General features: G+C 37.7%; 1 protein-coding gene across 3 annotated transcripts in view; it reads left to right on the top strand.

Annotated features, from left to right (window-relative positions):
- Positions 1-18257, top strand: part of NALCN (sodium leak channel, non-selective) — a 290181-nt gene that overhangs the window by 127026 nt on the left and 144898 nt on the right. For all 3 annotated transcript variants that reach the window (XM_028112068.2, XM_028112069.1, XM_028112067.1), the window contains 2 exons: positions 8134-8301; positions 13820-14011. In XM_028112068.2, coding sequence (XP_027967869.1) covers positions 8134-8301; positions 13820-14011 — 360 coding nt within the window. The remainder of the gene's footprint in view (positions 1-8133; positions 8302-13819; positions 14012-18257) is intronic.

Raw genomic sequence — 18257 nt, 5'->3', positions numbered from 1 at the left:
CAAAGGGACCCAAAAACTGAGACTGAAACTCAGAAAACCAAGATGAATGCATACAGGAGTTTCCCAAACAAGTACAATTGATGGAAGACAGAACAGGGTTTGTTGTTGAAAATGTCTCAAGCACAGGCAATTAAAACACAAAGCAACTTTCTGAAATTTTGATAAAATTTTCAAAAAAACTGAAAAAGGTCATGGTTGATGTTGAGAAAGAAATATTAACACAGAAGATCAAGTGTGTGTGGAGGGGGCACCTCAAAGAAATGGCAGAAATCATGAGGGAAAAATCAAAAGAGACTAGCCACTCCGATGTGACCAATACAAGCCCCTGACGGAAAAAGGGAATGGATAGAAGAAAAGTAATAATGAATGAGAGAGAAAAATGTTCCTAAATTGAGGAAAAGCGTAAATCAGTAGATTGAAAGGAGTCACTAAATCTCAGGAAGATTAAATGAAAAAAAAAATTCCTAGGCAGATCCTTGTGACCTTCCTTGGTGGCAAGCATAAAAAAAAAATTTTAAGCCTCTCAACAGGCTTAAATAACCTGCAAAAGCAAAATAAATACACTGTGCATCAGATATGACTTATCTACAATATTGGAAGGTGGAAGGCGGTGAGTCAATCTATGTACAGACCATTGAAAGCAAAGAATCTGTATGCAGCAAGAATAGTCATGTCCATATTAAAAATGCATTTTGGTGGGTGATGGGTATTAAAGTATTAATTAAGGTATCAATTAAGGTATTGATATGATGAGCACTGGGTGTTACATGTAAGTGATGAATCACTAAATTCTACTCCTGAAATCAGTATTACACTATATGTTAACTAACTAGAATTCAAATAAAAAATTGGAAGAAAAAATGAATTTTGGATAGGGACGTTTAAGAGAGTATACAACCTATGATATTTATCTGAGCAGACTACTCCAAAGTACGCTAATTGTAAGTATATTGGAGAAGTAGCAAAGGAAAAGCAGATGTAGATCAGAGAGGCTGGCGAGGAAAGAAAGGAGGTGGGTGTCAGATCCAAATAAAAGATGACAATTAAAGTGTCGCACAAAAATCCTTGGAAAAAAGAAATAGTTATGGTTCAAGAAACCAGAAGTAAATGTATAAACAATCTCAGAAAAAGCAGAATTTAGGAAGGGGCATGATACCCATGAAGAATGGGGTGATAGAAGCATGCTATGAAATTTGTAGTTGGCGAGGGTGTGAGGGATGGGTGAGCAAGCAAATTTGTGTGGGAGAGGAGCTTACAATTATTCCATTTCGTTGCAATAATAAAAAGGAATAGATTGATTTATGATAGTTGGGAATTGAACTGGGGGATTAGAAAAGTGGACTACAATGTCCAAATTAACAAGGGTGGAAAGAAATCAGCAACAGTTTGACCATGTCAGAAAAGACAAGAAAAATTTATAGCAATGACATACAAAAAACTGGAAAGAAGACCAAGTCTAATTTTGGCACATTAAATATGTACAGGTTGAATTTTCCTCTCAAAAGACAGAAAATCAGATTATGCTTAAACACAAACTCAAATAGTATATTGATTATAGGAAACACATACAAGGTGGCCCCAAAGGTGGCTGAAAATCATCTCTCGATGAAACAACTAAAAATGACACCTAAAATATTAAAACATTTTAAATGCTTAGCAGAACGTGCAAAAGATTAAGGAATATTCTCAAGGCCAAAAATTAAGTGTGCTGTGAGAGCAGAACATGAGATGGGCACTAACACCAATGGATACTCTGAGGGCATTTGCATATCCTTGTCACCTACAACTTGCCATTTTAAGAGCTATAACCAGCTGTGAAGGTGAGATGCCAAAACAGAGACCCCCACAGAGCGTAGGACACCTGAGGTCTGTACTTCCGTGACAGAAGGAAAAATTCCACCCTCAGAAGGATACAATGAGGAAAACTTCAGTTTTGACCTTGACTCCAGATGGTTAGAAAAAGAATAAGCTTTACTGAAAATGTGTCAACACAAGCCTGCCCTCACATGGGGTTGGAGTTCCCATGGATTGTACCTACTTTTGAAGATGAGATAATTCTTATTTAGGAAATGACAGATCATGCAAAAGATGGAAAACTCTACAGTAAGTTTGAGCCTTGATAATGGTAGTACAAGCAAAAGTATAGACCAATGTCAAATATGACAATAGCTACGAGTATTATAAATAACATGTTATTCAATACAATCCAGTAGGTTAGCAGTACCATCTAAGATTTATTCCAGGACTGTGTAAACAGTCAACATCAAGGACTCCTGTGATATGTCATTGCCTCAATGAATTAAAAGCTTAAATCCTGTAAGTAGAACAGGAGGAGTAGAAAAGTCCTTAAACATGGTAGCAATTAAGTACCAAAACCCTCTGCAACCATTTTACATGAATGCTGGAAAACTTTCTTTGAAAAAAGGAGAAAATTATGGATCCTTCTTATTGCCATTTCATTTGATAGGCTATTACAATACAGATGTAGCATTATAGCTAATGAATTAATACAGTTAACTCCAAAATAAATCTTGAAAAAATCTTATCTTCCTTTGCAGATGAACTTACATATTTCTATAAAACCCAGGAGGTATTATTTAAAATATCAGAAGACTCTATTAAGGCAGGTATAGAAAATCATTATAGATAAATCAATAACTTTTTTCTCCACTGGAACTAACTAGGTGGAAATGGTAAAAAATAAATAAATAAATAAATAAATAAATAAATAATAAAGATAAGTAAAAAAATGCATTTGCATTAATTATCATAATATTAAATTCATAGAAATAAATTTCACAAGCAAACAACATCTTTATGGGAGAAATTTTTATTAAAGAACATAGTCCAAATAAATAGAAAAACTGTGTTTTTGGTTATGAAGACTCAGTAGTAGTCCTTCTAAAGTCTTCTTTTGTTTTAAAAGGTAAAGAAAAAATTTAAAAAGGTAAATATAGAGATATGTGACCATATAAAATCTAAAGTGCTTGTAGAGCTACTGCCACCAAAGTTAAAAATCAAACTATTGACTAGGGAAAAAATATTTGCAGTTCATAGAGCAGACAAAGATTAATGTCCTTAATATCAGCAACTCTGAAAACTGATAAGAAATACAAAACACCACCATAGAAAATTGGCAAGGTTATGAACAGGAAAATTGTTTTAAAAAGAAAAATTTCAATGATCAATACACATATGAACAGATAAGTAAAGATTTGATTAAGTTTGATTACATCTGATGATAGTATAGATTTAGGACAAGAAACACTTTCCTGCCTTGCTAGAAGGCAAAAGCCTTACTATAACATTTTGAAAATAATCCCTTAATATTTTCTAAAATTTTAAACATGCAAACCTGTCCTTTGCCCCAGCAATGCCAGCCTTGAGAATGTATGTGTAGATATAAAAGCCCAATAAATTACTGATATTGCATAAGGATAGTTAGTGCAGTCTTGTTTTAGAAGTAGCAAAATGCTTAACCATTTTTCCTGATGATTCCTAATCAAGGAAGTACTACCCTTCAATAAATCAGTAAGGAAAATGTTGAATTAAATAAACATTGAAGACTTCTGGGTAAGATGGTAGAGTAGGAGGACCCTAAATTCCCCTCGTCCCACAGATACAACTAGGTAACACCCACATTAGTGTAAATAATCCAGAAAATAACCCAAGGACTGGCAGAACAGACTCTCCACAACTAAATGAAGAGAAGAGACCACACTGAAGAGGGTAGGAAGGGCGGAGACATGGTCAAGAGCTAAATTAACCTGAGGGACTGTCCATGGGAGGGAGGGAGCTACAGCAGTTTGACAAGCACCTGGGTTTATGGGAGGAAGATTTGTTTATTAATCTTAGAGCATGTGCTAGAGGGGCAGGCGTCCTTGGGAGACTTCAAGAACAAAAGGGATGGCAAATTGCCCTTCCTGCCCCCAGCCTAGACATTTGTATACCTGTGAGAACATTTGTATACCTGTGGGGACAACACTCACCACGTAATTTGCTAACAGCATGTCCCACCCATGTGTTCTCCTGAAGACCTGCCCTTTGATTACTCCCTTGGCCAGAGCCCATCCAAAGTAGTGCCACAAGCCTGGCAGTATGTAAGCAGCCCCAACAGGAGCCAGCACCACCCCAAAGTGACTCCTACCATGGGGAAAGGAGAAGATCACACACACCAGTCCAACTGTGGCACCAGCAGTGGGTTGGGGACAGACATCTTGTCTGACTGCTGGCCCCAACCACAAATGAAAGCTTCTCAGGGGACAACATAGGGGAACTTCCCTAAGTTTGGTGCTACTGCATCTCTGGAAAATACCTGGTCTGACTCAACTCAAGCTCTAGACGGCCCCAGACTAGCGCACTAACAAAAGAGGGACCAAACCCTGCCCAAAACAGGCAAAGAGATTGACTGCAGACAACTTGACTGAAAGCAGAAGAAGCTCAGCCGTAACACTAGGGCACACACAACATAAATAGGAGACACTCTTGAAGCACCAAGTTCTGGGGAGCAGGGAACATTGCACTGAAGGTCACTCCAGGAACTCTTTTTCATAAGGCCACTACTTTCAAGAGCAGGAGATATAGCTGACTTTCCTAAAACAGAAGCAGATACAGAAAGTTAGACAAAATGAGGATACAAAGGAATATGCCCCAAATGAAAGAACAGGACAAAAGAGTTTAATGGAGATAAGTAATATCCCTAATAGAGAATTTAAAGTAATGACCATAAAGATACTTACTGGACTTGAGAAAAGAATGGAGAACCTCAGTAAGGCCGTTAACAAAGGGAAAGAAAACGTAAAAAAGAACCAATCAGAGATGAAGAACTCAATAACTAAAATTTTAAAATAAACTAAATAGAATAAATAGACTGGAAGAAACAGAAGAATGAATCAGTGACTTGAAGGAGAGAGTAATGTAAAGCAAGCTGAACAGGAGAGAGAAAAAATAATAAAAAATGAAAATAGACTTAGGGAATTCAGTGACTCCATTAAGTGTAATAATATTTGCATTTAGAGGGATCCCAGTAGAAGAAAAAGGGATGCAGAAAATTTATTTGAAGAAAAAAATAGCTGAAAACTCAAATTTTGGAGAAGGAAACAGAAATCCAGATTTAGGAGGCACAGAGAGCCCTCAACAAAATCAACCAAGGAGGTCTACAGCAAGCTATATAGTAATTAAAATGGCAAATAATAGTGACAGAATTTTAAAATCAGCAAGAGAAAAGAAAATTGTTACATAAAGGGTAAACCCCATAAGGCTATCAGATGATTTTTCAGCAGAAACTTTTCAAGCCAGAGGGAGCATCATAATATATTTAAAGTGCTGAAAGAAAAAACCTTCAGCCAAGAATACTCTATCCAGTAAGGCTATCATTCAGAATAGAAGGAGTTTCCTAGACAAACAAAAGCTAAAAGAATTCACGACCATTAAATCAGCTCTACCAGAACTGTTGAAAAGGACACTTTGAGTGGGAAATAGACCATAAGTAGGAGCAAGAGGAGCAGGAAACACAAAAGCAGTAAATTTAAGAATATCTATAAAAATTGGTCAAGGGATTCATAAAGTAAAAGGATGTAAAATATGACACCGTATACCTAAAAATAGAGGGGAGAGGCGTAAAGAATGAGTTCAAGGGGAAGGGAGGGAAAACTGAATGGGAAGAAATCAGAGAGGGAGACAAACCATGAGAGATTCTTGACTCCAGGAAACAAACTGAGGGTTGCCGGAGGGAGGGGGAGGGGGTTGGGGTAACTGGGTGATGGGCATTAGGAGAGCACGTGATCTGATGTGCACTGGGTGTTATATACAACTAAGGAATCATTGAACACTACGTCAAAAACTAGTGGTGTACTATATGTTGGCTAGTTGAATTTAAATTTAAAAAAAAAAAAGAATGGGTTCAACCTTAAGCAACTGTCAACTTAATATATTCCTAAGATGTTAGATACAAACCTCAGGATAACCAAAAATTAAAAACCAGTAATAGATATGCAAAAAATAAAAGAGAAAGGACTCTAAACATGTCATTAAAGAAAGCCAGCCAACTGTGAGAGAAGAGAGCAAGAAAAGAAAGGAACAGAGAAGAACTACAAAAACAACCATAAAACAAGTAACAAAATGGTAATAAGTACATTCCTATCATTAATTACTTTGAATGTAAATGGACTAAATGCTCCAATCAAAAGACGTAGCATGACAGAATGGTTAAAAAAGCAAGACCCAGGGGCACCTGGGTGGCTCAGTCAGTTAAGCATCTGCCTTCGGTCCAGGTCATGATCCCAGGGTCCTGGGTTCAAGCCTCACATCAGGCTCCCTGCTCAGTGGGAGCCTGCTTCTCCCTCTCCTCCCCGCTTGTGCTCTCTCTCACTATCTCTGTCACTATCTGTTTCTCTCTCTCAAATAAATAAAAATAAAATCTTAAAAAAAAAAAAAGCAAGACCCATCTATGTGCTGCCTATAAGAGACTCATTTCAGACTTAAAGACGCATGTACATTGAAAGTAAAGGGATGGAAAAGCATTTATCATGCAAATGGAGGTGAAAAGAAAGCTGGGATAGCAATACTTACATCGGACAAAATAGACTTTAAAACAAAGACTGTAACAAGAGACAAAGAAGGACACAATATAATCCTAAAGGGAACAATTGTAAGAACAAGAAGATATAAAAATTGTAAATATTGCACCCAACTTGGGAACTGTCCAGTTTTCCCAACACCAATGGGGTTGTTGAAAAGAGACTATCTTTTTACATTGCCTATTCTTGCCTCTTTTGTCATAGGTTAATTGACCATATAATCGTGGGTTTATTTCTGAGCCCTCTATTCTGTTCCATTGATCTATGTGTTTATTATTGTGCCAGTATCATACTGTTTTGATTACTACAGCTTTGTAGAATATCTTGAAATCTGGGATTGTGATACCTCCCATTTTCTTCCTCTTTTCCAAGATTGCTTTGACTATTCAGAGTCTTTTGTGGTTCCATACAAATTTTAAGATTGTTCTAGTTCTTATTACTTATTCCTTACCAGTTTGGATGCCTTTGATTTCTTTTGCTTGTCTGATTGCTGTGGCTCAGACTTCCAGTACTATGTTGAGTAAAAGTGGTAAGAATGAACATCATTGTCTTGTTACTGATCTTAGGAGAAAAGTTCTCAGTTTTCCACCATTGAGTATGATGTTACCTGTAGGTTTTTCAAATACGGCCTTTATTATGTAATATGAGTGGGAAAAAGTCCCTTCTGATATTCTGTGTTGGCCTAGAAAAACAGGGAAGCTCTCCTCTGTTCCTATTTTCCATTAAATCATCTGGTATCTTCTCAGAGGGATATGTTTTACTAATTCCAACATTCATTCTTGTGCTCTTTAATTAGAAGTTAATTTTATATTACACACTTTAATTCCAGTTGCAAACTTCTTTATAAAATGAGTATTCTTACCCATAGGACAAGTAAAGGAAAAATAACATGCTGTTTTTATAAGTGTATTTTATAACATTGGTGTTCGTTATAGCAAATTCATAGAATTAATGCGATAGATTAAAAGGTTGTATCACTTATTAATATAGTAATAGTCATTGTTAATTTTCTTAATGTAGACATAAATCATATTAATATATTAATTTATGTGTGTATATACACACACATAAATTGCTTGATATAGAATCCGTATTTTCTTTGTTTATGTGGCCCAAAGCATAAATGAGATCTACACTTTTTTATTTTAATTTAATGATGCTTAGTAATATGTAAGTCATTTTACAATATACCATGTACATTATAGAAACTGTCTCTAGGCAATACAAATTATGGAAAAATACAGCCTTTCTGTGTATACAATATTCAATAAATGGCAGTGACTTTTATTATCAAATAGTGGGTAATAAAGAAATAATACCACTTATAAACATTTAACATTTTAACACGTTTTGCTGATTGCTCAAGGTGTATTTGGTCTGGTATGTTCTAGTTGGTGTTTTTCAAAACCATTTTTTATAACATGTCATTCTAGATCCTTGTGGGCTTTTCATTTTATATAATAGCAGCTTAAATTCACGCACTAACACTGTATGAAATATTTTGAAATAAATTATAATTTTAGGTTCCAATTTCACTGTCTCTTTGTTCTTCCAGGTGGCTTTTACAGTACTTTTTGATTTGGAAGCACTTCTGAAGATATGGTGTTTGGGATTTACTGGATATATTAGCTCATCTCTCCACAAATTTGAACTACTACTTGTAATTGGAACTACTCTTCATGTATATCCAGATCTTTATCATTCTCAGTTCACATACTTTCAGGTAATACGGGGAATGTCTATTTGTCTGTAGAATTTTTTTCTTTCCAGAGAAAATACCAGTCACATTATAACAACTATACAGAATTATATTAAATAGTTATATATAATTATTATATAATAAACACAACCTTGAGGTAAGCCCAATGACATCTTCAATACCAAAAACAGTGCACTCATAAATTATAACATTGTTTTTCAAACTTCTGAAAATTCACAGTAATAAATGGAGATGTTTTCAATGAAATTTTCTCCTTAGATGAAAAAAAGTGCATTCCAACTTCACTAATTTTATTTATTGGCGATTCCAAAGCTGTTATTTTCAGAGCAATTTTAACTTCAGGTGCCAAATTACAACTTGAAACTCTATATACTCTGATATATAGTTTCATGTCCTCAGGAAAGGACATGAAAACATGATTCACAAAAATGATAACAAATATCCTGCAACCATGGGTGAAAAGCTGAGCCTCTAGTAATCACTGCCAAAAGTACTGAAATCACAGAGGATATCATGGTTCAAGCTTTCAGTATATCAACATCTTTGGACATAAATCCCTTGTCATTTGTTGGGTTATATCCTTAGGCTTGGTTATCATAAGTGAGGTGACCAGAGCAAGAGATACACATATGTTTAAAACTCTTGATATGAAATGTACTTCCCAATCATGCCATTATATGCCCTTGGGTGCTGCGGTCTAGATCTACAAAATCAACATGAGCATTTAGTACCTACGTTTGAGAATCATTGTACATAATTAGAGAAAATATGCCTGATAATCAAAACAACAAGATATCTTTAACAAACCTTTTAAGTCAACCAAACTAAGAAAATGCTGATACCTATTTCAGCAAGGATACATATACAAAATATATTCAGGGCTTTAAAATTCCTCTAGTTTCTCACAGATAATTTTTTAGTGAAAAGTTAGAAATACATTAAAATTTTGAATGCAAATATATTTATTTTGGGATTGTTTATGAGAAAAAAATGGGACTTTTAAAATGGTAAACATTTGAGGAATAGCTTAGGAAGTCATATGCAAATTTGACCATAAAATAATGACTGTCATGATTTGTGATTACTTAGAGATATGATTCATTATCTCTAGTTTTTTTCTACTTAGAGATATGATTCATTATCTCTAGTTTTTTTCTACTTGTCTATTTTTCACAAAGTATCTAAAATTAGTATGCATGGTTCTAATCATTTTTTATAGATAGAGACATAGTTGAATAATATGCTGTCAATGAAGTTTGCAACTTCAGTGTTGTCTTTGATCCTGGATTATAACCTAAAATAATTTTACTTATGTTAATGGTTAAGTGATTTTTCATTTGTATCTCTCTATACATGACCATGTTTATATTTTTCTGATGAAATAATTAAACACTATGTCAGTCATTATTTGGCTAAAATGTAGATCTCTGCAGAAGTTCAAGTGTCACAAGGATTTTCGCAAATTCACCTATAAGAGCCCACTGTCCTGAGCAGATTAGCTCTTCGTGGGCCCACTCTGGTCTCCCTTGTGGGTCCTTGCACTTCTCATCTGACTTGGCCTTACCTCATTATGTTGGCAGCATGGCTTCCTTTAGTGAATTTCACATTTTCATATTGAAGTGAAGTCAACAGTTTAGTACAAAATGACTCCCTTTATAGCATCAGTTATCTCTGAGAGCAGTCATTGGTGTTATTCGTCTATTTGTTCAAGTTGGTATTTACTGAGCACCTACTATGTGCCAGGCACAGTTCCAGATACGGAGGACGGAGTTGAACAAGCAGGGAGAAGTCCCACCTCAGTAAGCTTACATTCCAGATGGCAGACAGTTCACAAACAAGTACACATAAGAATGTGGAATAAAGTGCTGGAAATATTATAAAGGAGAAACAAGGGTAAAAAAGATAGAGGTTGGGGTGAGGGATCGGGGGGGTGTCTATTTTAGAGAAGTTGCTCATGGCAGCCCTCTCTGGAGAAGTCGCTAACGAGCAGAGACTAAGTGAAGTGGAGGGGCAAGCCAAGAGAACCTCATGGCACCTTCCTGAGGTGAAAACATGGTTGATGTGTTCAGAGAATAGCCTAAAGGCCAGCATGGCTGCACTGGAATGAGCATAGGGCACCACTGTGCTGTAGGAAGAAATAAAGCTTCACAAAATGCTCTGGCTCTGACATACCCGGGTAATAATGATGACGTTGGTGAGTATTTATTGTGCATTTGCCATGTGCCAGGCACTGTGCCAAGTGCCTTGTGCTGTTTAGTACTCACCACAGTCCTGTGAGACAGAGTATACAATGCAAACTGAGCTCCCAAGACATTTGATAACTTGCCCAAGACCACATAACTAGCAAGTGGTGGAAACTCATGACTAAGAAGTTTAATTTCGTAGTCTGTATTCTTAGCCATGCAATTTCTAAAGTATCTCACTTGTAATGAACAGAGTGATCTTGAAGACACAGACTTAGAAATATGACCAGGAAAATGAGCTTTGGAAGTAGCCACGAAATGTTCTACAGTGCTTATCTTTGAGAGTATGGCTTACTTTATTCCCTATCTGTAGGGATGCAAAATCAAAAGGCTTTATTGCACAAACAGAGTGAAAAGGATATTTATCCCCAAGTAAATGAAAAAGCCTAACTAGAATCATTGATAAGGATTTTGCCTTTCCAGGGATACAGGCTTACCCCTTGGAAAATGCTGATCAAATCGGCCATGTAGGAGTCGTGTTGTGTTCTGCTTCTTCCAGCTAATGAAATATTAATTATCAAATTTGCACAGATGTGCAGAGGCTGTTTTATTAGAATTTGGGATAGGACTCAAAATTACTTAGACTATCTTTTAAGTGTGATTTTAATACAAGTGGAGAAAACCCACTGTTTTGAAAGCTGAGCTATAAAGCCAGTTAAATTGTTCCTGTAAACTTGCCTGGGCTCAGCTGTTAACAATTAGATACTGAATCATTTATGTCTTGGAATAACAAATCTGATAAGAATGTGAACACTTTCCATATTATTATTCTGGATATTAATGTGAATGTTAATATTTTAATAGCTCTTATGATAAAGCTATTCACTTGTTATTTGGAAAGATGGCCTGAGTGTAATATGTTCTGATTTGGAAACATACGTAAATTCTAACAGGAAGACTGGTAGCTTAACCATGTATGTAGCACAATGTTTACTTGGAACAACATGATTTTTCACATAAATTTTCTTTTTTCAGTATTGTGTGAAGGAATTAAAATTAACAACAAGGAAATATACATTTTCTCAGCTTCTTTAAACATTTGTCCTTTAGTTTCCTATTCACGTGGCTACATTTGTATTCTGTAGACAATAGGAATGATAAGTTTCACCATCAATATTCCCTGTTAATTCAGGTTCTAGGGGAGTAAATGTGGCTTCACGTATGGCATGATGCAGAGGCTAAGATGGTATCATAAGGACTCAGTCTATATGTTCACTCACCTTTCTTCTCTGTCAGTATTATTAAGCTGGCTTTCTCCATCTAGTGGCAAATCTGGCTCCCAGGAGCTCAGGGCTTCAGTGGTGCTTATAGTAATGCCAACTGGAGATAAAAAATGCCACATCTTATAGGTCCAACAAAAGTTCCGAGGATGACTCAGGTCATTGTGAATATTCCCTCCAGGCCCGGATTGTGGACATCATGGAGTCCCTTTTGGACCTGGTGGACCAAGAGTGGAGCAGGAATAATTTGCTAAAGGAACATCAGGAACAATAGGAAGCTAGGGATGCTGGAAAAATCCAAACACATATATGTGTAAAAATTAAAATCTAGTTTTTAAAGCACTTCCTGTTCTTTACTATACTGAAAATAGACTATTCATTTTTCTTGTCCTAAGAAGACTTCACAGACACCTAAAGCTCTTATCAAACCGGCTTAGACACCATATATTATTATATTTATACTCACCATATTTTATTTATGCCCAGACCACCGTTTTCCTGTTTCCTATTTCCTATCTCTAAGTCTGCGATCTGCCTTACAATAAGTGGTATGCCTTACTTTAATTGGAAGCACTTTTTCTTCTCAGAGGCACATAAAAAAAAAAATGTTAACATCTTAGACTTAATTAAAAAATTCTATTTTTCAGGGCGCCTGGGTGGCTTAGTTGTTAAGCATCTGCCTTCAGCTCAGGTCATGATCCCAGAGTCCTGGGATCCAGCCCCTCCTTGAGCCCCACATCGGGCTCCCTGCTCCACAGGAAGCCTGCTTCTCCCTCTCTCACTCTCCCTGCTTGTGTTCCCTCTCTCGCTGTGTCTCTGTCAAATAAGTAAATAAAAACTTAAAAAAAAATTTTTTTAAATTCTATTTTTCCATGCTTTATGCTTCAACTTTGGATTATATACTAATTTATACTTTTAATCATATAAATATGCCTTTAAGAGCTATGCTCTATAAAAAAAAATTTAAGCTATGCCTTTGTATGATACTGCCTTTGCAATTACAGACATTGAACCTTATTTGTCCAACACAATGTTTGACACATAATAATCAGTATTTGTTAAAGTGAATGAGCGAATGAACTTATTGATTGATAAGCAGCTATGGGGGGGTGCAGTTATACACTTTCAAAACATCTAAACATGTGTAGGTATGTTTAGATGACAACCTAAGCAGATATAACAGAGATCAAAAGTACGAGTCTTACATGAGACAGAAGTGTGTTTCTCTCCAGTAGTTGGTGGGTGTCCAGGAAAAGTCAGTGGCTCTGCTCCACACGGTCATGCAGGAAGCCAACTACTGAGGTGGACTGAATCTCTCAGCCTCTATACAAGGCTTCTATTTCTGGTCCAAAGGGACAACTCCATTTGTTTCTATTTCCCTGCCAGAGGAAGGCATAAAGAGTATCCAAGGCAAGTTGATTTACTTTAATGGGCCAAAAGTTGCAAATACTACTTCCTTTCATATTCCATCAGTCTGAACCTAGTCCCCTGGCCACACCTCACTACAAGTGGGGCTGGAAAATGTGGCCTAAAGTCCTGGCTAGCCACTGGCTAAGCTAAAATTCTGATTGTTCTGTTATTTAAAGGGAGGAGAGAATGGATATTAGGGTATCAGTCTCAGGCATAAGTGAAGACTCCTTGTTAATAGACTTTTTAAAAAAATGTCTTATGTACAGTAATACATAAGAAGCTTTATTCTGTGAGACAATATAGCTAATTCTGAGCTAAACATTTTCTTCTACATTTGAACATTAGAAAAAAATCACTTTAATTTCAACAACATGTATTACTTAATGGCACTTTGAATTATCACACTGCATGTCAAAAAGCTTCAGTTTTCCTACAGTCATTTGGGATTTATTGAGTTCTGGCTCTAAGGCAGGCACTGAGCTAGACTGAGATCTTAGTTATGGTATTGTTACTTTTTGTGTGTAGCTGCTCAAGTGGAAAAGTGCGATTTTTATGAAGTACTGTGAAAAATGAGGTTTTAGTGTGAACTTATTTAAGATGCAGTGTAAAAAAGTGATCAAGTACATATGTTTTTCTCTCTCACAACAGGTTCTTCGGGTAGTTCGACTTATTAAGATTTCACCGGCGTTAGAAGACTTTGTGTACAAGATATTTGGTCCTGGAAAAAAGCTTGGGAGTTTGGTTGTATTTACTGCCAGCCTCTTGATTGTTATGTCAGCAATTAGTCTGCAGATGTTCTGCTTTGTCGAAGAACTGGACAGGTTTACAACGTTTCCAAGGGTAAGAATAAAAAATGCAGCCAATTAATTTCTTCTTCCTATTTTAGTAATAATGGTTAACATCAAAATAGCTTCCCTTCACGAGTGGTTCAAAAATCTAGTCATATTTTCGATAACTTAGAATAATTCAGTTTTGATATTTAAAATGGTCTCTTCTGCAGGGTGCATGCATTTGAGCACATTTTCAGCATTGTGAGATTATGTATCAATTCTAAAATTCTGGAAATAGTCTGGTAGAATGAGATGCTGAAACCAGTCAAGATGAAAGCTAGGGTTCTCAGCACCTATAGATGAAAATATAACAGAATTTTTAAATAAAATTTTTGTGTCTGTGAGAGTTATCATTTTAAAATCTGTTTTATAATTCATATATTTTTATGACAAGCATAATCTAGAAGGGGTTTTGATTTTAAAATTCATAAACGCTTCAGATTTTAAATGTCTTTAAAAGATTATCTAGTTCATGCCTCTGCATTATCATTAGAATTCACTTAGGCTATGAACGAAGTTAAAAATCAATCAACTCATAAACAGAACTCATGTAGAAAATATAGCTCTAATCAAGGATTCTGAAATTTAACTTCGTGTGGATTTAGAAACATGAAAAAAATATAATGACCAAGACAAAAAAATATATATTCTTTCACCATAAGCTGAAATAGCAAGGCCTATTATATGGGAAGGATAATCTTGGAGTAACAGCAGGATGTAATACATTTTTTAAAATAAGCTTTGAGGACAAAGGTGTCTGTACTCAAACTGGTAGACTAATAAAGCCTGGTTATTTTTTTTTTTTAATCTTGTGCTAAATTTGTTACACATCACCAAGCATTTGTTGAGTGCGTATAAACAGCCAGGCAATTTTGGTGATCTTAGGACAGAAACACAACTACGTCCCTAGTTTTCAAAGAAATTCTCAGTTGAAGGGGGTGCCCCATAAGTAAACATGAAGCATGATAAAGGCAAGCTCAAGGTGCTCTGGGAACCCAGAGGTAAGGTCTATAACCAGGAATGGAAAAGTCCAAGAAGGCTTCTTGAAGGAGGCAATTACTAAAGAACAGTTGTAGGTAGCCAAGTGTCCCAGGTTTGGAGAACAGCATATGCAAAAGGTCTGAGGTGAGCCATTCTTGTTCCAGAACTTAAAGGAGAAAGAAAGGTCAATGTGAGAGGAGGACATAAGACCAAGGAAGTTTTAAGTTGGGTGAAAGCGTGATTGTGTTTAAATGCTGTTGAGAGAGCGAGCAGAGGGCGAGGTTGAAGATGCATGAGACAGAGGACAGTAGCAAAATGTTCCCGGAGGGGGCATCCAGAGCACGGGCACAAAGACTGGTCTCAGACAGGTGTTGACTTGTCCTGTGTCCAGGTGGTGATATAGGACAGTGAGCCAAACTGAAAGTCACAGTGAGTCTTTGTTCACTTACTGCCACAGTGCAAGCAACAGGCAGAAATAACCACTGGCTCCCAGCATTCCGTGTTCCCCACTGAACAGCATTGGGTGAGTGTCAGGTGGGAAAGCATAGATGTGGCAGGAAGAATAGAGAAAGATGCCTCAGTTGAGGCCCCTGATGATGCACCCTCGGAATAGAAGCACCTGAGCTAGGAATATGGCTGTGCGTAAAAGCATGGCGGCCTGGAGTGGGGGGGTGCCGAGTTTCTACCTCCAACTCCCTCCAGAGGCCTCCCCCGTGAGCCTGTCAGGCAGAGCCTCCCCAGTGCCTGTGGTCAGGCCACAGGGGATGAGGTTGGCCTGGAGCCAGACTCTTCAACAAGAGGCTCAGCTCTTCCTGCAGGGCTGGGGGGGCAGATGTAGGCAGAGATGACAATGGTATCATTAAGCCCACCTCCTCTAAGTCTGCCCTCTCATGGGGGAAATGAAAATTGCAGACTGCCACTTGGAGAATGACACTGAATGGAGAATGACACTGAATGTCATTATCACAGCCCATCTCTAAGGCCAGGTTAATTCAGTACATAGTATTGAAGGCCCACTAAGGGTCAGCCATTGTTCTAGCAACAGGGGATCCTAAAAAGAAAACCACCCTCAGTCCCCTTCTTTATGAACGCAGTCTTCTCTTAATTTCAAATCTTATCTTCATCTTTTACCATCTCTGCTAATCTCATGTCACTGATTTTATATCTCTTCCCCAAAACCTCTTTGAGCCAGACGGCTTTTGGAGTTCATAATATTCCAGATATTATAAGGGTGATATCACCCCCTTGTTGATCTGAATTGTTTGAGTCAGCACACTGTAATCAACACACTAATGCTTCTTTAGCAAAACATCAACCTTTGGACAAAGAAGGATAAATAAGGACAATAAATAAATCTTAGGTCAGACTGGATTTCTGCCACTAAATGAGCTACCAAAAAAAAAAAAGAAGGAAATATTTTAGGTATTTTCAAGAAGTTTGGAATAGTGAAGTTGTGAGTCAGGGCCGTGGCATGCATAGGAAGGCATTGTGGATAGTCTGCACTTCCTGTCTTAGAGATCTGATTTCTTATTACCCCTCCAGCACTTTTTTTTAAAAAGATTTTATTTATTTATTTGACAGAGAGAGGGAACACAAGCAGGGGGAGTGGGAGAGGGAGAAGCAGGCTTCCTGCGGAGCAGGGAGCCCGATGCGGGACTCGATCCCAGGACCCTGGGATCATGACCTGAGCCGAAGGCAGACGCTTAATGACTGAGCCACCCAGGTGCCCCGCCCCTCCAGCACTTTTTGGCTGTATGACACTGGCCAAATTATTCTCGTAGTTTTATTTTTTCACATCTAAAATCCGGGTAAAAATAGTATTTTCCTCATAGCATTGTGTGTATTGAATCATATGCAAAAACAACCCCACTCTGGGCTTAGAAAGCATTTTTCAAATGTTGTATTCTATGTAATATATTTGAAGTCAGTATTTTAGATTCTGTATGAAAGGCCAGGCTGCTTCAGAGCCATCTGACTTGGCCCCATGGGATTTGCTCTATTTTTCCAGCCATAATAGTAATCAAGTAGCACTACGTTTTCAGGTCTCCAATTACTCCATTGTGCCTTTCTGCCTGATTACTTTGACCATCTTAATGAAAGCAGCCCGGCGACTATGGGGCCCCCTAATCAGTGATTCTGCAGCTGACAGGGTTGACAGCCTAAATGTGTGAAATGACTAGGAGTAGATTTTTCCTTGTCCATGAACATAATTATGAGTTAAATCCCTGAAAAATAATCAAATTTTGCAAGAAATGTTAAAAAACATCGCAGCTACAAAAAGTAGTCATTATCATTCCCAGTCCGATAAAGCACCAACCATTGGTGCTACTTGCCTGATAGGAAATCAGAAGAGATGGTCGTCAAAAACACATGACTGTCGATGTTAGATTTCTGTTAGGACACTCATCTATGGGTCTTAACCCCTTACCTTCTTCTAGGACATCTCCTTCATTATACAGTGGTTGGGTACTGAGGTGGGTTGGTTAATTACGGTATTAGCCAGAGCACACAACACACTGTTGGTGGGAGCCAGCCTCCAAGATGGCCCGGACTCAAGTAAAGATGATAGAAACAAGTGCTAATGATTCCTTTAGTTCCCATTTTACTTTGGGATGCATCATGTGATCTTTCTTACACATACTTAGAGCTATGGGGTACAGGAGAGTCTACTGGGTACACACTTGAGAGCTGCTGGGAGAAGACCCGCCATGAAGAAAGGAGTCCAGCAGAGGCGGGTCCAGCCTGACTTGGCAAAACAGCCTCATCAGTCTTTGTGCCCAGGGAAGAATTTTCCTGTGGCTCTTTCTTGAACCCGATCCTGAGCCCGCCGTCTAGGTGGCATGTTCTCCCAAGAGAAATAGGACTGGTTGTAAACCACTGTTTAATTGGACTTGATTGCACCTTGGGCCCAGCTACCCCCTATGAAGCTCTCTAAGAGAACCTGACATGGACACGTGGAAGTGACTTCCCCACCCACTTTCCAAGAAGAGAAGCTCAGCGGGGCAGAGGAAGCAGCAGCGTGGGCACACTAAGTGCCTGCCCACTGCCTGACCCTCTGACGGAGCTCCAGCCACACTGAAAGTCCCCAGCTACTTCCTGGAATACTTGAAGGTGAAGAGGTCCTAAAAACTCGCATTATTCCCCAAGTTCCCTAATGGGTCTCCCTGCCTCAGTCAGCTGCTCTTCAGTCATTCTCCATATGCAGCAAAAATTAAACTGTCTCATGGCACCCTCCTGTTTAAAACGTCTCAAGGCCCTCCTTTCCCTCAAGATAA

This window comes from Eumetopias jubatus, unplaced genomic scaffold, assembly GCF_037043125.1.
Source record: "Eumetopias jubatus isolate StellerSeaLion01/CBP00866 unplaced genomic scaffold, mEumJub1_p1.0 scaffold_3, whole genome shotgun sequence".
NCBI lineage: Eukaryota > Metazoa > Chordata > Mammalia > Carnivora > Otariidae > Eumetopias > Eumetopias jubatus.
Note: the sequence above shows the minus strand (reverse complement) of the source record. Positions and strands in the feature narration are given on the sequence as shown.